This window comes from Camelus bactrianus, chromosome 13 (genome assembly GCF_048773025.1).
Source record: "Camelus bactrianus isolate YW-2024 breed Bactrian camel chromosome 13, ASM4877302v1, whole genome shotgun sequence".
NCBI lineage: Eukaryota > Metazoa > Chordata > Mammalia > Artiodactyla > Camelidae > Camelus > Camelus bactrianus.
This window is the reverse complement of record NC_133551.1, coordinates 65,777,185-65,799,493: the sequence shown is the minus strand read 5'-3', so window position 1 is coordinate 65,799,493 and position 22,309 is coordinate 65,777,185. Positions and strand designations below refer to the sequence as shown.

Sequence of the window (22,309 nt, the reverse complement as noted above, 5' to 3'; positions counted from 1 at the left end):
GATGGGGGCAGGTTTTCCAAAGAGGTAAAATCTGAAGAATGAGTAGGAAGTTATCAGTGGGGAGAGAATCAGTAAACTAGGGAAACCCCAAGTTCACGGCTAAGATGAGCCGGAGAGTGGCTTATGCACTGGGTGTGAAAGGGAAAGAAATCAGTATCCAACACAAGGTCTGCGTGGGTGCCAGCGCCTTCCCATTTGTGTGCCAGCTCAGTGCATCCCCAGAACCCCCTGAGAAGTGGATATTATTTGCCCCATTTTACAAATAAGAAACCAACCCAGAGGAGAGGCTTGCCCAAGAGCACACAGCTGGACGGTGAAAGAGCTGGGATCCAAACCCAGTTCTTTCTGCCTCCAAAGTCCACGTTGCTGCTGCAGCCTGTGAATGCCTCGCCGAGGAGCCAGGTACAGCCAGCCTAGAAGTCTTTCACACAGAGGATGAGTGGGATCCTGACAAAACATGGCGAGTCATGGGGGACCAGCCCCCAGCAGTAGCTCTGGACCCCGTGAATGCCCAAGTGAGAATCTTCCTTTCTTCTCCAGACAGAAATCATCCGGAAACGTCTCCACAAGGACATCCCCCACCATTCCGTCATCATGCTCAACTTCTGTCCTGACCTCCAGTCAGTCCAGCCGAACTTGAGAAAGACCCATGGGGAGTTTATCTTTCTCATCGACAGGAGTGGCAGCATGAATGGGACCAACATCCACAAGGTCAAGGTACCTCTAAGAGGACCCCTTGCCCCAGGATCTAGGGCTTCAGGGTAACCAGCTTCTCAGCACTTTCTGTTCCAAGCATACCTGAACCACCACCTTAAATGACTCTCCATGGCTTAGAGAAATGACAACAACATTTTTTTTTATCAATTTAAACAAAGATCCCCCAAACTCACTTGCTCCCAGAATAAACCCCTGAAGTGATATGAGCAGAGGTTAACTGTTGCCTGTTTATAAGGGATGAAATCATCAGTAGCTTCCCTTGGTGTTCTGCACACCTTTGTTGCACGCCTGATCTGGCTAAAACCCCTCACTAGGTACTAAACGGAGAGGGATACAGAGAAGAGAGGAAGGATGCTAACATTTGCCGAGGGCCTGCTATGGGTCAGACACTGTGCAGCCACTTAATGCACAGCTTGGTGTTTAATCCAGACAGTAATCCTATGAGTTCAGTCCTGTTGTCACTATTTTCCAAATGGGAAAACTCATCCTGAGAGTTTCAGCAATACATCCAAGGTCACACAGCTAGTGTGGTCTAAAATTAAACCCATATCTGTCTGATTGTTTCTACCACATGACATCAAACAGTCACTGGACACGACCTCTGCCATCAAGGAATGTGTGGAATCCAGTAGAAATGATTTGGCTCATCCTTTCTTTTTTTTTTCTTTCAAATTCCTAATATGTGCAAAACCCTGTGCTTGGCCATCTGGAAGTAAAACAGGTTGTAAACATAGTTCCTGCCCTCAAGGAGCCCACCGTCAAGTGAGGGGGGGCAGCCCTTTCAGCCAAGCATGCCTGGGAGCATGGTCTTGATGCTATGGAGAGTTCTGAAGGAGTGTAGAAGAAAGAGTGATAAAACCTTCCCCCACACATCCAGAAGCTTTCCTTCTCCCTTGGGAGATTATTTGCCTCAATAATGGCATTATCCAACCCTCCCTTTTATTTTTAGTTATGCAGATGTCCATCTCTTCCTCTGGAATTATACACTCTTTAAGGGAAAGGACCAGATCTTTCTGTCTTTCCCCATGGGGCCTAGCTCTGTGTTTATGCATAAAAAGCCCCCAGTCGCTGTTTATTGAACTGGGTAGAGGATTGTAGTTCAAGAGAATGAGGCATGAGGGAACAAGGAGGGAGAGGGCTGGCTCTGCTGTCACCTGAAATTTTATCTCTCCCCCTAGCTTGTCCCTGGAGCAAACTTGTTTCCAGGGCAACAGGATCAGCAAGGAGGGAAGGAGTTAGGTGGGATCTGTGATGCTAGCTGTCTCCTCAGCCTTGCTGTGCTAGGTTTGGTCTTGAAGTATGACAGAGTAGTCACATATGAGACCCGAGTTCCTCTTTGATGCCTCCTGACACTGGGATGCAGGACTGGGACTTTTCCCCACCCCTGCCCACTACCGACGGCGAGCATAGGAATGAGGAGCTGTCCAGGTGCTGGAGTGCTGACGCACACTCCAAGCCATTGTGATCATGTGTATTCCATTCCATATCCTTACCGATTTGTAAGACATCTCTTCAGTTACTCTAAGGTATCACGAGACCATAAACCTAAAATATCTCTTAGAGAGCATTTAATCCATTTCCCCTACCAATTTCCAGATAAGGAATCTGAGTCCCCAAGAGGCTAAGTGTTCTTCCCCACATCACAGAGCTTGTGCAAGAACATAAGCCTTCTGTATCCTGATTCAGTGCTCATTTCCCTTACATTGCTGATAGGGATTTAAGCCTACTTTTCCACTGAGAAAAGCTCTCCTCTCTTATTTGCATTCCTGCTGCATGTCTCTGTGGGAAGAGCAATGCCTGGGTCACAGGATCGATTCTGCCACTGACTCGCTATGTGGCTTTGGACAAGTTGATTGTCAACTCTGGGCTTCATTTATCCTTCCTGTAAAGTGAGAAGGAAGGATTAATTCAGGGAGGGCAAACATATGTCACACATCCCTCTGTTCCCCTTCCCCGAGCCCAGACAGACATCAATAATTGATCACGACAGTATTTTTCATGCTGGCCTGGGCTCAGTCTCTATATCTTTCTCATTGTGGTGCTCCAGGAAGTTACTATCAGTTAAGTGGAGTTGGTTTATGAGTGGAATTCCAGTTCCTGAACTGAAGACCTTTCCAACCTCTTCATTCCAGAATTGTCTGACAATAACTTTTTCTGGCTCATGTCTGAGCCCCTTTCCCCTTGGAGTCTCTCTTGCTCTCTTTTCCAGTTCAGCTCACTGAGCACAAGGTCATTCCTTCACAAGTGATTTTGCATTGTCACAATCCATTCTGATAAACATGCTCCTTTTAGAGAAAGTCACAGAAATTACTCAGGCCATGTACCTCTTTGCCCACTGACAATGAGGCCATTGCAGGGGCAGGTGTTCCTTGAGTCATTAGGTTGAAGTTTTAGGAAAAACCAGGCTTAGGGAGGTAGGAGAGAACAGAAATCCAAACAGCCATGCCAAAGGGGAAAGTTCAGCCAATTTAATTTCCTGCAGCTGGTCTAATTCTTTAGCTGCCACTTGCTGCCAGAAACATGGCTTTAAAATTTCTAATAGGTGTGAGCAGAGACAATCTGTATGGATCAGCAGAGTCTCCCACATTAGTGGCTAATGAAAAAATAAAGATATTGACTTCTTTTGTAGAAAAACAAAATGTACCGACACAAGCAAAACAGAGAGATGGACAGGACATTAATGTTAATGTTAATATTTACAGAGAGGTCTGGGAGAGGGGCTGCTGGTCTGTGGAGCCTAGAACACCATACTGTGTAAAAGTTGCCAGGATCTACTTGCAGCTGTTTCCTTCTAGATTTGGGGGTATCACAGTTCGTTCCCCTGAAGCTACGCTGAGATCCCTAGGTGCCACCAATAAACTATATGGGGACGAGGGAGAGCTGCTCATTCTTGAGCTCCGTACCAAGGCAGAGCCAACGTGGATAAAGATCTTGGAGCTATGTGAAAGCATCAGTCCTATTCTTAGATTTTATGATCCAGTGCAATTCCTTAACCCTTTGAGCCTCAGTTTTCTTATCTGTAAAATAGAGGTATTGATATTAATATGTATCTCATTGGGTTGGTAATAATAACCACTTACTGAATGCTGACCACGTGCCAGGCTGGGACTCAGGGGAGTGACATAACTAGCCCAAGGTCAAGTTAGTAATGGTAAAGGTGAGACTGAAACCCAGATATGTTTAACTTCAAAGGGTATCTTCTGAACCACTGTGCTGTAATACATGTTATAGAGATCAAATTAAAGATAATTAATAAAAAGTGCTTAGTACCGTGTTTGGTACATAGTAATTGCTTGATATTTATCATTGCATTGTATCATCATCAACATCATCATTTTCCTTCTTGTCACCCCCACCACCTTCCCTCTGTGTCATTATTTTTTTAATATACCTTTATCAAGGTCTCCTGGTGTTGCATAGTTAAATAGGTTAAGACTCTCTGACGGTCACAGACTTTGGAGGCAGAGTGACACATGTCTGAGTCGTGGCTCCACTCTTTACTATCTGGATGCTCACCACAAATCACTCCACCTCTCTATTCCTCAATTTTCTCTCAAATAAAATGGGGATAACATTATGCCTGCCTCAAAGGGTTATTATGAAGACCGTATGAGGTAATACATGTAAAGTACATGCTGGGCATTCAACACATATGAGCCAAAGAGACTATTCCTAAGAGATGTGAGCCTAGTTAATGTTAGTGAGGGTGATTCTGATGCACAAGGCCCTGGATGAGAGCTAGAAACCTGCTCCATCAGCAGTGTGACCTGGAGCAAGTCACATGCCCCGCTTAGACATCAAGTTTGCTTTGGCAGAAGGGAGCAGGCAGGCCCTGCTCTCCTTAACTCTCAGGCTCTGAAGATGGGTTGCCAGAGAATGGAACTGGCAAGCCATAATAGAATAGCCTTGAGAAATCAGTCTTGCTACACAGATGAGGAGTTTTATGATGATGGCTTTTGTCCAGGCTCTGGTCGACATCAGCAAATTTCTTGATCTGGGGGAGAAAGCAATGTTGGGTGCAGACAAGGGGTGAAAGGTCCACTTGGAGGCTGCTTCTGTGCTGGTAGGAGACCACTGCTGTGTGGCAGGCAAGATGATGGCTCCTTCCTGAATCCTGAAAATGCCTTTCTTGCTTGTCAGGATGCCATGCTGGTGGCTCTTAAGAGCCTCATGCCAGCCTGCCTCTTCAATGTCATTGGGTTTGGATCCACGTTTAAGACCCTCTTCCCTTCCAGTCAGACCTACAGTGAGGTAAGGAGGGGACATGGCTGGGACCAAGAGGTGTTGGGTGGTGAGGAGTAGACGGAAGAAAGGAAAAGGAAAGAGGAGGGAGCCCTGAGGTCTGCCCGTATAGAACCTGTCCACCCATATAGAACCTAAATGATGCTGGGAGCAGAGAACCAAAGGGAGGCGACCTCCATGTAGGCAGTCTTCTGACCTTTCTCCTCCTTGAAATAAAGAACATTGGGCAGGGGGTAGCAGGCAAATTGTGTGTACAGCAAGAGGTACAGGGAAAGGGTAGGGAGAGGATATGCCTTAGATCTCCCACTCACTGAAGCCTCTGTCTCATGAGAACAATAGACTCATGTAAGGACGAGTGAAAGGAGTGAATGGTAAGGAGCAGAGCAATGAATTAAGGGGTAGAGGAGTGCGTAGGTGAGTAAGTGGGTTAAGAGTGGTGCTCACATGGCTTAAGGTACAGTTTGGAAAAAGAGGACAGTGGCCCCAGCAGCATGTTCAAAATTGGAGCATCTTATCCTGGTCTAGGAATAGGAATAGAGGAAGGGAGGGAGGGAGGGAGGAAGGAAGTAGGGAGGGAGAGAGGGAAGGAAGGAAGGAGGGAGGGAGAGAGATAGGGAGGGGAGGAGGGAGGGAGGAAAGAAGGACAGAGGGGGCACTTTTCAATTAAAATAACTTCTTTATGGATTTTTAATACAGAAATAATATATATTGATTGTCCCACAATTGTTAAATCCAGATAATCAAGATGAAAAATTTGAAAATCTCCCGTGATTACATCAGTCAGGAAAAAAAATAGAAAAACCACAGTTAAGAGCTTAGTATAAATCCCTCCTTGTTCTATGCATTTACACACATTTTCAGTAAAGATAGGATTAGCCCTTCCACACTTTCTGTAACCTATTTTTCTAACACAACAGCCTATCATGAGCATATGTCCATGCCAGTAAGTATTAATCTGCAGCATAATTTTAATAGCTGCCTAGTATTTCACTACACAGATAGATTGTGACTTATTTAACTAAACCCCTAGAATTGGGTATTTAAGTTGTCCCCATTTTTTTCTATTTAGTCATCTTTGCAGCAAAGACTTTGCATTCATCCTTAACGATTCCCTTGAGATAAATTCCTAGTCTTGCTGGTTCAAAAGTACATATGCATTTTAAGACTTTTGACATATGCCATTACTCCAAGTCTAGATGTTTGAAGAGCATCTTCCTGAGCCAAGAGCAGGAGAACATTTGGTGTCCAGTGAGAATCTGTCCTTGCTACAGTGACATCCATCCAGTGCCAATAATCCTTGGCCAGTTGGGTCCACGGTGTTGGCCCAGGAGGGAGGAAATCTGAAGCTCAGATTGAGGAAATGTTTTCCCCAAAGCATTGTAGGAATTTAGTGCCACAGTCAGGCCAGGACTCAAGTCTCACGATTTCTAGTCTAGAGTTCTTTCTACCACACCTCCTACCTCCCTCATCTGAAAAGGAAATCTCATTTGTGTTGAGTAGTTAGGGTTTGATGTGCTACCTTTTCCAGGGCTGTTTCTATTCTTAAAAAGGAACAAAGAAAGGACAACAGGAAGTTAATACACCATGAATGGTGGCATTTAGGGCACTGGTAGGTGGTGCTATTGGACAGAATCAAGCCGAAAAAATGGCCACCTATTCTTCTTGTGCATGGGGCAGAGATTGGGAACATGAGTCAACTCCATTGAAGTTGAATTAAGATCTGGAGAAACAAAGGACTCATCCTCCAGGGGGCTTTTGTTCTCTGCACCATATAATGACCCTGGGGACAACCTCCCTGCCCATGGCCCTTCTCTGCAGGAGACCTTGGCCATGGCCTGTGAAAACATCCAGAGAATGCAAGCTGACATGGGTGGCACCAACATCCTCTCCCCACTCAAGTGGATCATTCGGCAGCCAGTGCTCCAAGGCCACCCTAGGCTGCTCTTCCTGATCACTGATGGGGCCGTCAACAATACAGGGAAGGTGCTGGAGCTGGTGCGAAACCATGCCTTCTCCACCAGGTGGGCACACACTGAAGGTCTGGGGCTTGGTTATTCTGGGATGGGGGTGTGCAAGAACTGGGGCAATGTGGAAAATGCCAGAAGCAGAGGAGAGAACCCACAATTTCTACTGTGCTTTGCTTCCACAGTGGTCTGGCTGACCTCAGAGTTGGCCTTTTTCCACTCAAGAGTTCAGAGGGGATAAGATGCCCACACCTCTGCATACATGTCCCAAAGAGCAGCCCAGGCAGAGGAAGTCCTTCCTGCCGCTCTGACTTGGCGCTGGGATGGGAGTTTATGAGCTGTCTGTGAATGTGAGCACTCACAGATGGCCCTCTTCCGTCTCCCTCACCCTCTGAGACGGCTCTGCTGGATCGTGATCTGTCCCTTTTCCCATCAGGGGACAAAAATGGCAGAGAGGATGGGAAGCAGCAGCCTGTCCCCTCCCCTTCCCCCAGGTGCTATAGCTTTGGAATCGGACCCAACGTCTGCCACAGACTGGTGAAAGGGCTGGCAACCGTGTCCAAGGGCAGTGCTGAGTTCCTGGTGGAGGGGGAGCGGCTGCAACCCAAGGTAGGCGGAAGGGCCTTGGTCTCTCCTGGTGCTGGAAACTCAGAGGCCCAGACTGGTCATAGTCAATGGTGGAGAAGGGATTTCACCCCAAGTCTTAGCTCCACGAAGCCACACTGCAAGCCAGTGAGGATCAGAGGTAGAGGCCACAGAGGCAGTTCTTGGAGCTAGTACAGGACACCAGATCCCCTGGTCTCCAGCCACTGGATCATACGTTCCATCCACTGGCTGGGCAGAACTGGAGATCCTGAAGGAGTCACTGCCTCTATGGACGTGAGTTATGTTTGGGGTCCTTTCTGGCCATGTCCCTGATAAGGACAAATGATGGCTCAGAAGAATCTAAAAGGCCCAGAAATCAAGGTAATTGTAGTCTTCCTTCCATTTCCTGCATCACTGGCACAAATAATCCAGCCTTTAGGAAGTCCCTGTGTCAGCCTAGATCCTCCAGGAACAAGAGACAGAGATGAGGTTAAGACTGCAAGAGGTTTATTGAGGGATAAACTCTATGAAAGGGAAAAAAGGAAGAAACAGGAAGGGAAAAACTCTTCAATCCATGTGCAGATGCACCACTTATAAAAGGAAAGGACGGAAGCAGGATTGGGCAGGGAGAGCCTCAGACTGCAATGCAGGTCTGGCAAGGACTCAACCAACTCAACAGGGATCTCTGGAGCAAGGATTGCCCATTAGGTAGTCTATGTTGGGTGGAAAGATCAAGCACTGCCTGGTATCCCTGTTACACTTACTTGTTCTCTGGGGACTTCCAGGGAGAGGTGTGGTTTTGGTTTGAAAGCTGAGGCATTGCATGTGGAGACTGTCACCTAATTGCATTCCTTGCAGCAAAAAAGCACAGTCTTTTTCAAAGGGAGATTTGAGAGGACCCCTCTATGGCTGCCACAATCCCCAAATCATTTTTCTCCAGCTTTGTAGTACATTTGAGGAAATCATCCTAGGCGATGCTAAACCACTGTCTAGATGCTAAACCAGCTGTCATTTACTGAACACCTATCATGAGGCAGAGACTTCAAATTCAGGATCCCAGATAATCCTCCCAACTGTATTGAGAGTTGAGAATTATGAGCCCGCTTTAACAGAAGGGAAGACTGTGGCCCAGGAAGGCAAGTTGACTTGCTCAAGAACACTGCTTAGTTCATGTTTTGACACAGGCTTTCTGTGTGCCCCGGGCTAATCACAGCTCTACTTTGAGCCTTGGATTTTCTCATTTATAAATTGCTAAGCTTAGAGAAGGTGACAGCAAAGATCTGCTCCAACTCTGACATTTTAGGAGTCTAAGAAGCTCAGAGGCATGTTCACCGCTGAGCAAGCCACCCCAGGGTCCACTGTCATTTATTGCATGTTCACATCGCCTCATGCTCATACCCACGTGGTCTTCATGCTCCTCATCTGTACATATCCCTGCTCGCATATCTCCTCAACCTGCGTTCTGACCCTACCCAACAGATGGTCAAATCCCTGAAGAAGGCCATGGCCCCAGTCCTGAGTGATGTGACTGTGGAGTGGGTCTTCCCTGAGACCACCGAGGTCCTGATCTCACCTGTCAGCACCAGCTCTCTCTTCCCCGGAGAACGGCTAGTGGGGTATGGCATTGTATGTGATGCCTCCTTATATGTCTCCAATCCCAGAACTGTAAGTATTTTAGAAATTCCGAGGATCAGTGGGGGTCCAGAACCCTGCCCGCAAATCCATTCTTAGCTGGAAAGAATATTCATGGCAGCTGGGAACTAATTGGATCTGAGTTTACTGTTGTGCGGTATAGCTGTCAGGCCATGAACATTTGGTCATGGTAACACCATCTGGGTAAATGCTACCATCTCAATATGTGGTTCTCAAGATCCCCTGGAGCAGAAGAACTTGGGGAACATGTTTGAAATGCAGAACCCTAGCTCCAGTCCAGGTCTACTGAACAAAAAAATCTCTGAGGATAAGGCTTAGGAACCTGCATTTTACCTATTCTCCTCAAAGTGATTTTGATGAACAATTCAGTTCAGAACAACTGCACTCAGCTTTCTTTCTCCATATATTCTAGTCAGCTCATATCTCCTTAGATGAATTTGTGCCTTATTTATTTATGAGGATAATTCTCTTGTATGTGGTGGCAAAAGTGGCATAAAAGTGAAGAACTTCTCGGAAGGAGGTGGAATTCATGCTAAAATGTAGAAGATTACCTGAGAAGCTATTTCCTCACCTGTCTTCCCTCTTTAGTGAGTCTCTCCACTTCCCCTTAAAGGATCTGTCATCTGGTTTTGTTTTTAAGCAGGAGCTACAAACTCAATGCCTAGAGGGATTGGACAGGGATGAAATGAATGAAATGGACTTGTAAAAATGAAAGGAGATAGCCAATGTCATGAGGGACAGCCGTTATCCTTGAGTTCGTAGAGAGGAAATGAGGAGTGGTGAGGAATATAGCAAACTGGATAGCACACACCTTGTCTAAAATGGTCAGCCCCTACTCAGCTCTAACAAATTGTGGCCAGGCAGGAATGCGGGCCCTGTGATAAATGTGTTTCCAGTCTTTCAAGAGAAGTTAGAATTTTATTTGAAATTTCCAGATTTTAGAATGCTATGGAATCTAGTAAGAACCACGGTCAGTAATAGTCAATGTGTTTTGGAGAGTAGAGTGTTCAACTGCAGGGAGAAAATGCTAAACAAAATGCTGGTCAAGTCTCTGCACAGTCTAGGCTCTTCTTGGAGGTCTGGGAGATAGCAGATCATCAACTAGCTACTACTAGCAAGGACTATCAAATCCATTCTCCTTTCCTTGCCCACGAGACTGGCAGTGCTTTCTCCTGCTACTAGCAGAGCTGCTGGGTAAAGGGTGTAAACATGACTTCCCCTCCTGGAGGGCAATCTAGAAATAACTAATGAAATTAGACATACATAACTTATCAACCCAGAAAAGCCTTCTAAGAATCAAACACATAGAAATAAAAGTGATGTAATAGATTTACGTCCAAGGATTTATTTAGCATTCTTTTATGGTGGCAAAAAAACAAATGGCCACAAAGTGAATGCTAAACAACACTTAAGGGTCATAGAATATCGTACAGCTAAATGTTTAAAAGAATAGTTGATATGCAAGATTTCCAAAATGTTTTAAGCATGAAATTCAAGCTACTGATAAATGTAAGTAATATGGTCCAGTTTTTGTAAAACAAAATGACCCCAAAAAGCCCTTTTTTTTTAATATGTTTATATTATGGAGAATGGAATAAAAGGAACAGGCGATTCATGTTGTTAATCTTGGCTACCTATTTGGAAGCACCAGTAGCATTTAGAATTTCATTTTTTAATTTAGTAAAGAATGTAATTAAAAATATAAACAACATAAGTAATACAAAAAAACCCACTTCCATTCACCATCCCTTAAACAGAAGTCTGCCTAAACGGCCCAAACAAGCAAAAAACTCTCCTATTATTCTGGTTCTTTAAGGGTGGGACCTCCACCATCCCCCCCACACACACCCCTCCCGGCCCTTTGGATGTCCTTCCTGACATCAAGCCTCACTCCAAGCCCTCTTTTACATCCTTCCCTCCAGGACAAGAGAAGACGATACAGCATGCTGCACTCTCAGGAGTCCGGCAGCTCTGTCTTCTACCACTCACAGGATGAGGGCCACAGCCCAGATAGTGGAGACTGTGCCAAGAGCGTGGGGGCACCCTTCAATCTGAGGCAGGCCAAAGATGCCCAGCCATCCAGCGGAGACTCTGCCACCAATCCTGGTTAGTCTGCTGCTCTTTGTGCTTCACTCCCTTCTCCAGGGAGGTTATGATTGCTACATTTACTGAACATTTACTATGTGCTAGGCACTTTATACAATTTCATTGAATTGTTAGCAGCTGTGGCGGCGGGTACTATTATACCAAATTTACAGATGAGGAAACTGAGACTCAGAGAATTTCATCAACTTGGCTAAACTCATGGAACTTGAAAGAGGTACAGTACAGAGAAAGAGTCTAGTCCTGTCTTCCTCCAAAGCCTGTTTATGATATTAGTTTCAGAGGGTATGTATGTGCAGTGCAGGAAGCAAGGATGACTCCAACATGGCACCTGTCCTTCAGAAGCTCTCCATCTAGTGAGAAAGACACAATCGGCCCTAACTCTGATAGAAAGCAGAGTGACAGCGGCCACAGGAAAGTTTAACAAACTGTGGGGATCCCAGGAAAAGGCACATCTGGCAGAGGATATTAACCAAACATAACGAGGGCACTAGTTCTTAGAAGCAGAAATGGAGAGGAGAGTCCAGGCAACAGGAACTGCCTGAGTAAAGATGTGGAGGTGTGACACCCAGAAGACACATACACAACTGGTATGTTTGGAGTACATAGTACCTTGAAAAGGAAGCAGAAAGGAGAGTAGCTGGGTAGACAAATTAGTGCTGGATGAGGCAAGGCTTTGAATTCCAGGTGAGGTGAGGCACCTGCACATATTTCAGCAGGCAAGCAGTGAAAAACTCAAGAAGTTTCCAAAGAAAGGGATATTCAAGCCCCTTTTTATTTCCCCAGTATTCTTCCTCCCTGATGGCTCCCCGTCACCCCTTCTGCCCAGGTCTATACCTCTCCCAGCGACGGCGAGCATATAGCACCAACCAGATCACCAACCACAAGCCCTCCCCAAGGGCCCCCATTGCCAGCGACCCCACAATGGCTGCCAGGAGATACCCACTGCGGAAAGCCAAGCTGCAAGACCTCACCAACCAGACCAGCCTGGATGGTCCATGGTGGCAGACTGATTTGCAGGTACCCAAGCAGGGCATGTTGGAGTTGAGGGAGGCCATGGGTGGGGGAGGGCTATGTCTCCTGTTTCAACCACAAGGATGGAGCTTGACCACAACTTACACTGAAGTGAGTCACTTCTTCCTTCTTTTTCTGGACCTTCATCTGCCTGACCTCCAGTGATACCTTCCTAATAGTGATACCCTTTGGTCAATGACATCACCCATTCTCAGCTCATAAAACTTCCCAGTTGGCAAGAAGCACCTCCATCTCATTTGATTTTATAGCACCTCTTGGAAAGGAGGGAATGTGGGGGCTGGCCACCCCCACTCTGTACAGATGTGGAAATTGAGGATCAGAGAGGTAAAGTGACTTAACCAGGGTCACACAGTCAATCAGGGGTTTGCAACCCAGGAACTTCTGCCTGCAAAACCCTTGCTTTCCCCACTGCATCACCTTCTGCAACTTCTTCAACTCCCAAGGGGTGTACATTCACCCAGGGCAAAGATCATCTCAAAGTTAGAGCCACAGTAGGACCAGTCATCCAATGACCAGCTTTACCAGAGTTTTTCAGACCCTACACTATTGACATGGTAATTCTTTGTTGTGGGGGCTTCCCTGTGTGTTGTGGAATGTTGGGCAGCTTCCCTGGCCTCTATCCACCGGATGCCAGTAACACTACCATCCCCAGTCAGGACAATCAAAAATGTCTGTAGACACTACCAAATGTTCCCGGGGGAAGGAGGCAAAATCACCAGGTTAAGAAATAGTGTCCTAAATCAAATTGGTGTTTGCTATGAACTGTATGCCTTATCCCATTTTCTTAAGAATGGGCTTTATGTAGCTTTGTCACTGTGTGTCTATGATTGCATAAAAGCAGCCTTCCACCCTCCCACTCTGACCTATAAACCACATCCCTCCCCACCTTCACATACACATAAGTCCTCTATGATCCCCAAGGGTGGAGATAACCCCCACCTTGTCCCTGAAGACTCTTCTCTGTGCTTAACATGGGACCACTCGATGTGGTTAGAAGACACTGACCCTGGAGCCAGGCAGACTCTGCTCCCCTAGCATGTTGCTTAACCTCTCTGAGCCCCAATTTCTTCATCTATGAAACTGGGGAGAATAGCTTATCAGATGATTGAGCTAACAGCCATCAGCAGATGTTTACTGGGAGATAACGGCAGTTAGAGGGCTCTTGCGGGCATCAGCTAAGAGATGAAGTGCCTAGTGCAGCACCTGGCACACAGTCAGTGTCCTTTAAATGCAGCTCTACTTGGTGCGAGCTCTAGGCAGTTGGGCTTCTCTTCTCTCCTGCTTGCTTCTGACCCAACTTTGCTCATCTCTCCAACCCCTGCTTGCCTTCTTCCCCAATCTGATGCTCCCTGACACACTTATATGAATGAACACGCATGCATATGCACACACATGTACACACTCCCTGCAGCCTGTGGTTGGGTGAAGGGGGCTCAGTATTAGACTAATCTGTTGCTATGAAAACTGTAGCAGCTTCTGTTTCTCAATGTGGTGGTGATGGTGGGGCAGGGGTGAAGGGAACCCAGTCTCTAATGGGGTAGGGCAGCCTTGGCTGGGTACCAGTTCCCACTGAGACCAACCTAAGAGAGACCAGTCCCTTTTGTCTCCCACACCCCTGTACCATTCCTAGGACTGCAAGCCCAGAGGAAACAGGAAGGAGGGCCCCAGCCCCTGCCCCAAGGAGCCCCCATCTAATGGGGAGGTATAGTCCTCTTCCCAGTAAATACTTGAGATGAAAAAGATCCTATTATGATCTCTTCTCTCCTGCTTGCTTCTAACCCAGCTCTGCTCATCTCTCCCCAATCCCTGCCTGGCTTCTTCCCCAGTATGATGCTCCCCAACACACTTGTGTGAATGCACAAGGTTGATAATTATAACCAAACACAAAAAAAGTTTTTAACTTTTGGCAAAAAAAAAAAAAAGTGGATTTAGAATATTACCCCTGGTATGTGATTCTCCATGATTTTCCATGGTTTTCTGTGGTTTGGACTTTATCCATGGTTTGGGATTATTTGTGTTGATGTTTCTCATCGGTAGTGAATAGTAGGTTATGTGTCCTTGGGTACTAAGGGGGCAGTCCCCCCAGGAGCTCAGGGGAGCTGGGGTACCCAGGGAAGAGCAATGCCTTGGGGTGGAGGGCAGGGCCCAGCCACCAGGAGCTCAGCCTCCTCCCCTTTCTCTTGCATTCTTAGCCCTTGCTGAACAATGGCCAGGACCTGGGTCAGGGCCTCAGACTCCGGGGTTCAGGGGCCCGCAGGCCCTCTCTGCTGCCCCAAGGCTGCCAGCCCTTCCTGCCCTCAGGCCAGGAGACCCAGGCCTGGAGCCCAATGAAAGAGCTGGATCTTGGGTCCAGCTTGAAGCCTGCCTCAGATAGCCGCAGCCCTGGGGACCTGGGTAAGTGGCCACAGGCTCCAAAACCTGACTGGGGACAGGAAGGAATCCTAGGCAGTAACCCAGCTTCAGATGACAGGCTGGAGGGCAGACGCCTGTCCCTGGGGAGCAGCTCAGGGGTGGGGGCGGTCTGCTACGGCCCATGGCTCCCAGAGGACCTCACCAACCCTTCCTTCTCAATCAACGTGGCCCTTGGGCTGCCTGTGAGGCTCCCAGATGTCCTCCCTGCAGAGTGTCCCCACCCCACCCTATCTGGCCCCCTCAGATACCAGCTTCCTGGGAGGTGGGTCTGCCTCACTCCTGGGGACAAGCCCATGCCACGCCTGCTCTCCGAAGGAAAGAGTCATGTGTTCCCTGGGGGTGGGGGACTGTACTTGCTTCGCGGTGTCTGTGTCCTGGGGAAGGATGATGTCCCCTGGGGTTGGGCCCTCTGTCCTGAAGCTCAGATCACAGTCTCTCGTCCCTCCACCCATAGAGCCGTCCCATCATCCCTCCGCCTTCGAGACGGAGACGTCCTCGGACTGGGAGCCCCTGGCTGAGTCCGAGGAGCGGGCCAGTCCCAGCAGGCCTGCCACCCCAGGCCCTGTGCTGGGCAAGGCCGTGGTCAAGGGCCTGCGCGACAGTCAGCGTTTGCAGTGGGAGGTGAGCTTCGAGCTGAGGCCTCCGGGGCCCGAGAGGGGCGGCGCGCGCGAGGCCGACCTGTGGAGCGAGACCTTCCACCACCTGGCGGCCCGCGCCATCATCCGCGACTTTGAGCAGCTGGCGGAGCGAGAGGACGAGATCGAGCAAGGTGAGCGCCGAGCCATGGGCCCGCCCCCTTCTCACAGCCCCGCCCCCAAGCCCCACCCCTTCTCCGCCCCCAAGGACCTCGTGGCTCCACCTCCCCGGGCTTCAACCCTGTTTCTCCCTACAGCCCTGCCACCGCCCAATGCTCCACCTGCCGTCCCCCATCTCTGCCTCCCGTGCTTCTCTTGACCCCCAACTGCCCCCCAACACACACACACACACACACACACACACACACACACAGAGCCCAGGGCTCCACCCCCTGCTTGATCTGTCCCCATCCCCCTACCTCCAGGAGCCCCACTCCTCCCAGCCCTGGGCTGCTCCACCCACCCTGTGATCTGTCTTCCTCACTCCTCACTCCTTCCCCTCTGCTCCAGGTCCCTCACTCCTCCCTTTCCAGGGCTGTAGGGCTTCAGGGACAGAACTTTGAGGACCGCCCTATTCCACCTGCCTTGCTCCTCTGGGACCACATCTGCCTTCCCACAAAACCCCCTAGATCTAATCTGTCCTCTCAGTCACCCATCAACACCATTTACTGAGTGCAGATTAGCTGGGGGCCAGACTCTCGGCTCACCAGTGCAGGGGCCACCACCATCCCTGTCCTTACTTGTGAGTGCTTGACATGAACTAGCAAGGAAGCCAGCTGACATTAGTCAAATAACTATACACACAATTAATTGAGTGCATTTGTCCTAAGTGCTATTAAGAAAAAACACAAGGATCCAAGAAATTGTATAACAGGGGTGGTAGGGAGGCTAATTTAGCTCAGAAATTGGGGCACACTTTCCTAAGTGATTCCTGGGAACTAGATGGAGCACACTTGGAGAACAGATAGAGATACAAACAGAATATGTCTATTATCTGCTATAGTTTATGCTTTATTTATATTATAGCATTTTATTGTTTATACTTCACATTTTTTGTATTTTATATACGTTATTTTTTTTCTTCCCATGAGCACTTCACCTTACAGTTTGTAAGATGTTTGTCCATCCTTCATGTCCTTGGCACCTCATGCAGCCCTTGGCGGCAGCAAGCCAGACACTGCTCACCTGTTCGGTGGAGCCAGCCTGGGCTTTAGAGTCAGATCTTCCGCACTCCTGATCTCAGGTCCATTCCTAACTTGCTGTGTGACCTTGTGCTCACCACTGTCCATCTCTGGCTTTCTATCTTTTCTGCAAGATTGTCCCAATGGGCCAGACCAATGGTCCCCATGCAGCCAGGGGACCTGTGAAATCCTCCAGCAAGATTCTCATCAGACAGCTGCAAAATGAAAATAGAGAATACAGAAAACATAGAGATTTGGGCTTTTTTTTAAATAACACTGAAGTTATTTAAAGAAAGTTACTGTTTTTTTTATTCTTAGCTATCTTACCTCTTTCATATTAAAATGTCCTTATTTTATGAAATGATGGTGAAGGTTTGAATAATCTTGAGGGTTTGTTTTTTTTTTTAATGTCCTTAATGGCAAGTTGGTAACCCCTTCCTTTTAAGGGCTTATTTAATTTCAAAGATGGGACCACTGATCTAGCCCTCCCTTTAGCTTCCAGAGCTTCCATGTTAGGGAGGGCTTTCCAAGTCCACACAGTGACCCCGGCTTCTCCCTCTGCAGGGTCCAGCCGCCGCTACCAGGTGAACGCCGTGCACACCAGCAAGGCCTGCAATGTTATCAGCAAGTACACAGCCTTTGTGCCTGTGGATATAAGCAAGAGCCGTTACCTGCCCACCGTGGTGAGCTACCCCAACTCCGGTAAGGCAGGTGTACGGCCAGGGCGCCTCTGAGGGCCAAGCAGCCCCCAAGTGGGCCGGAGGAGGGAGACTGGGATACAAAGGAGCATAGGCCTGCAGGGAGGGGTGCAGGGAAGGTCCTAGAAGCTGAAAGGCCCCCAGAAGATGGTTTGGCCACCAGAGGGTGAGGGGCTCTGCAGAGGGCTGCAAAACCATCCTGTTCCCTTTTGCCCACTAAATGAATATTTTTCCAGTTGGTGTCTGCTCACTCTAGAAAATTCTAAAATATAGAAAGACATAAATAAAAGTGACTGGAACTGACAGTCATCCAGAAAGAGTGCTAATTACCTCCTTGGTGTGACCATTCCTTGCAAGACTTCTCTCTAGGGATATCTGTATGTAGAGAAATCAAAAGACAAAATTTTTAAATCGAACACTATTTTCATATTCTTTTTCATTATAGGTCATTACAAGCTATTGAATATAGTTCCCTGTGCTATACAGGGACCTTGTTGTTTGACAGAGATCATATGACATCACTTAGAATCTAAAAGGCAGATCATTTTGCATGACCTGGATCATACCAATGTGTGCTATATCTTACAAACTATGGGTATGGAAAATATCTTTCCATCTTTTCTTTTTAATAGCAACAGGTATCCCACTGCAGGGAGCAATTATCATCAAACAGCCAATTAGATGGTATTCCAAAGCCCTTTATATATATTAAATCATTTAACCCTCAAAACAGCTCTGGAAAGAAGATACTATTACCCCCATTTTACAGGTGGGGAAGCAGAGGCAGAGGGGGTTAAGTAACTAGTCCATGGTCATATAGCCGAGAGGGGCAGAGCCAGGCTTTGAATCCCAGCGGCCTGGTTCCAGAGTCTCTGCTCTCTCCCACTCCTCTTCGCTGCCTCTTAAAGGTTTATCAGAACCTATTTAACCAGCGCCCAACTGTTAGACCCTCTGTTTATCCCCCCTTTTGATTACTGTAAATTCTGCTGCAAAGAACATCTTTGTGCACCTGTCTGGTTATCTCCTCAGGGTTAAACGACATTTAGAACTCAGATTGCATATCAAAGGGTTTCCTGGTTTTAAACTATTACTGTGTATGTTCTCAAACTGGTCCTGCCCCCAAAAGTTATTTATCCTGATGGCCACTCTCATCCACATGGAAAATTGGTTATCTTTCTAAACCTACCCATCTGATAGGGGAGGAAAGACTCTCTCTTTGGAGAATTTCTGTAGCTTCTTTGTTGAAACATTTTCATATGTTTATGAACCATCTGTACTTTCTCTTTCCTGAATTACATTTTCTGTCCTTTGCATCAGTTTTTTTTTTTTCTTTTTAAAGCAGACTTCCTGTAAGAATTGTGTTTGGAAACAAAATGTGCCTTTCCTTATCCCTCTTGCCTGCCCCCTTTTTTTAATCCGTGGTACAAAAATATTCAACGACCCTCCCTCTCTGCCTCAATTCCTCTGGTTTCGAGTTCTGGCCAGTGGCCCAGACTCTCTTGCCAGTGGGCATTGTCATCCCAAATGGTAATCCCCAATGTCTCTCCTGCCCACCCATCTCTGACCATTTTCTTTGCTTCCATAGCTACAGTCTGGGAGTTTTAGGGACCAGGCCCATATCTTAACCCAAATCCCACCACCCCCTAAGATCTGGATTAGCACAAGCCAAAGTGTGTTCCAGGAAACTAGAACCCTAGTTCTGTGTCCTGTTAATGGCCATTCAGCACAAAAACAGGAAATACCAGATTAGGAAAAAATATTCCCAACCACTGGATTAGATAAATCTCCAAAGCTTTCTTTGCTGCAGAACTGCTCAGAGCCTTTAGGGGGTTACTATTCATCAGGGGGCTCAGAGAATGGACTACAGGATGCAGCTTCTTCAAAACTTATTTTCCAAAAGAATTCTTCGTTTTTTAAGGGACAATTTACAAACTAGTGTTCTCCAACAGTGGGGTTTCCCAAAATACACTTTAAGGTGCTATAACTTCATCTTCCTTCCATCCATCCACTGTTGGTGATACCCTAGGACTTGAGGGGCCTGCCTGTGGGAAGTGGGGCTGGGACCTCAGTTTCTGAGACAGCAAACTGGGAGAGAAAGGAGAAGGAGTGTTCCTGAAAAAAAACAGCTTTTTAACTAACTAGCAAGCATTGCTGGTTTCTGAACATTATCTCAGCAATAGTATTTACCTGGCAAGGTAAGTATTATTACCCCCATTTCCCAGATAAGGAAACTGAGGCTCAGAATGGTCAGCACCCCATCCAGCTAGTAAGAGATGGGGCTGTGGTTCAAACCCGGATTATTCCGGCTTCACAACTCATGGTCTTACCCTCCACAATGTCTTCCCGCCTTTGGATAATGGACAGACTGAAACCAGAAGCGTCCCTGCCAGCCCTGGGGAAGAGGCAAAAGATGGGCACAGTTGTCCCCACCTGTCCCCTTCTCCTTGTCCTCCTGAAGGTGCTGCATTGCAGATGGCCAGCTCTCGGGTCCTGACCCGGCAGTGGAGGGGCACTTCTGCCGGTTTCAGACGGTCCCAGACAACGCTCAGGGAAGACTCGGCAGCAGGAGATGGCAAATTTCAGAATCTAAGTAAGAGCCACCTCTGGTATGTTCTGAAGCCTGGGCCCCTGGGTCACCACAACCTCGTGTCCGAGATCCCAGAGGCCTCTCTCTGAGTCTGCACTCGGGGCCTTACAGGGCCAGAGCAAGGCCAGGCCTCCTGGACCCTCCAAGGCCTGAGATGGGGGCTCAGCCTGGCCCAGTCATGCCACCATTAGCACAGCTTTGCTGGGAGAGTGGCTGGGAGCCAGCGAGTAGCGTGGCCTCCCTGCGCACATGCCCACGCTTCCCGTTTCAAAGTCCACCAACCTCAGGGGCTGTTGCCTGCCTCCAACCTCTGAGTCCCCCAGGCACCAAATGCCAGGAAACCTAACAAACAAGGGGCAAAGCAAAGCACGAAGAGGCAGTTCATCTGCTTGGGTCCCACCATCTGCTTCTCCCAGGATTCCCAAAAGTTTTCTTTTTACCTTCACCTGATTTCATTGTGCCTGCAGCTTGGGTCCTTGAAGATCTGTGATCTGACATTTGGTGACTTTGCACTAATTCACAGGATAGTTTTAGCCCTCTGTGTCCGGGGGTGTCTGCACATCTTTTCGTCCCACTAAAGACAGCCTAAATGCTGCATTAGTCCTAACACCTATGTGCCCTCACGTGTACAGTGAGGGTCTCTTGCCTTCTTCCGTGCATGGGAAAGACATCAGAGGTCCCACCTCACCACCAACCCCAACATCCAGATCTTAACAACGTTTTATATGAAGGATTAGAAAGTGCTCACAGACATTGAGGAGTTAAAAAAAGGAACAGTGTGTGAAGGGGTAGAGATCCAGAGGAGGATCTCCTCCAAATTAAAAGATTCTACCAACCCCTTGGTCCCTCAGAGCCTCCAAAACCAAGGGGAAACTTCTCTACCCCTGAGCCAAGCTGGGGCCCCCAGTCTAGAGAAGACTTCTGGTCTACCCTTTCCTTTCTCTGTAGCTCAGCCCTTGATGGCTGATGGCTTCCATCAAAATCACAAATCCTTTCTTTCCAATTGTCCTCTGATTCACAGCCAATGTGTATGACTTCTAAACTCTGAGTCTATCCCAAGCCCTTTCCCTCCCCAAGCATGACAATGGCTAACACTCACTGAGAGTTTTGTTTCTTCTTCGCATTAAGAGATGAGGAAACAGGCTCCAGGAAGTTAAGTGACTTACTCAAGATCACACCGCTGATGCACAGTAGAGCCAAGACTTGAACTAGCCATGTCTGGCTCCAGAGCCCAGGAGGTGCATTAACCACCATGCTCTTTGCCTGCTGGTCCCCAGTCTTTCAGTCACAAGTTCACTCCTGTGCTGTCCCCAAGCACCCAGCAGTAAAACAGAGCTTCTTGCCCACACAGAGCTACTAAGGGGCTCAGAGGGAAGACAGAGTCTCTGTGGAACACATCTGTACATGGAGCTTGTTCCGTAATTTGGATCATTCCTTTAGAACAATTGCCCATCCCTCTCTAGCCCTGGAAATAATAATTGTGTGAATAATAACCCGATTCCACATTTTGAACAAACAATATGCAGTTATTACGCCAGGTTTACAGATGGGGAGACTGAGGCTCAGAGCCCTCTGACAGGTCAGTGCCATGTTGTGGTGTCTTCTGGAGAGCTGGCATGGACCCATCTCTCCCCTAAGCCCCAACCCTCACCCTCAGGCCCCTGACCTGTCCCTGCTTCCCTGCTGTGTCTATAGCTCAGGACTTTATTGAGCACTTACTGTGGGCCAGGCACTAAACACTGTCTGTGTATTATCTCATTTAATCCTTACAACATCCTTGCAATTGAAACATATAAAGAAAGTAATTTTCCCAGGGTCACACAGCTAGTCTTTGGGAGAGTTGGGATTTGCACCCAGGCATGTTCACCTCTTGTGGTGGAGCAGCAGTGGTATCTCTGGGGGATGAAGTCCCCTCCAAGCACAGGTGGGGCCCCTGAACTTGCTCTGCCAGCACATCCCCAGGTACAGTGAATCTGGACCAGCCCTCTCTTTGGGAGAATGAAGGAGAGACGGGGAGGGAGAGGGGAGCTCAGGCCTCACTGGCTTCCTCTGCTGTAGATGTGGAGGAAAGCTCCACGGCGCCCTTCAGCGAGACCGCATCTCCAGGCCACGAGAAGTACACGCCTTCTGAAGGTGAGGGCGCAGCCTGCCAGTTCTCTCTTTCATTGAAATAGTGATTGATTATTGGGCCAAGGGAGGGTCTTAACCCAACAAAGTCCTCAGTGGTTCATTTATTCCTCAAAACAGCCCCATGCAACATAAATCAGAGTATCCTCACTTTAAAGATGAGGAAACTGGGACTCAGAGAGATGAAGTGACTTGCCCAAGGTCACACAACAAGTGGGTGACAGAGCTAGGCCTGAAATCAGGCCTGTCAATTCCCAGTTCCTATCCCCACTCTACCACCTCACTCTGCCTAGGGTCCTCCAGCAATGTGCCCACTGAGGAAACTCACTGTCCCTACTTGGGGATGAGGGAGGATGTAAAGCTGTCACTA

At 47.9% G+C, this 22,309-nt stretch overlaps 1 protein-coding gene across 1 annotated transcript in view; it reads left to right on the top strand.

Annotated features, from left to right (window-relative positions):
* Positions 1-22,309, top strand: part of VWA5B1 (von Willebrand factor A domain containing 5B1) — a 36,315-nt gene that overhangs the window by 10,836 nt on the left and 3,170 nt on the right. Inside the window, exons 7-18 of the mRNA XM_074377820.1 lie at positions 541-717; positions 4,858-4,968; positions 6,778-6,980; positions 7,418-7,532; positions 8,988-9,173; positions 11,084-11,267; positions 12,094-12,284; positions 14,492-14,693; positions 15,166-15,480; positions 17,092-17,229; positions 19,684-19,797; positions 21,871-21,945. Coding sequence (XP_074233921.1) covers positions 541-717; positions 4,858-4,968; positions 6,778-6,980; positions 7,418-7,532; positions 8,988-9,173; positions 11,084-11,267; positions 12,094-12,284; positions 14,492-14,693; positions 15,166-15,480; positions 17,092-17,229; positions 19,684-19,797; positions 21,871-21,945 — 2,011 coding nt within the window. The remainder of the gene's footprint in view (positions 1-540; positions 718-4,857; positions 4,969-6,777; positions 6,981-7,417; positions 7,533-8,987; positions 9,174-11,083; positions 11,268-12,093; positions 12,285-14,491; positions 14,694-15,165; positions 15,481-17,091; positions 17,230-19,683; positions 19,798-21,870; positions 21,946-22,309) is intronic.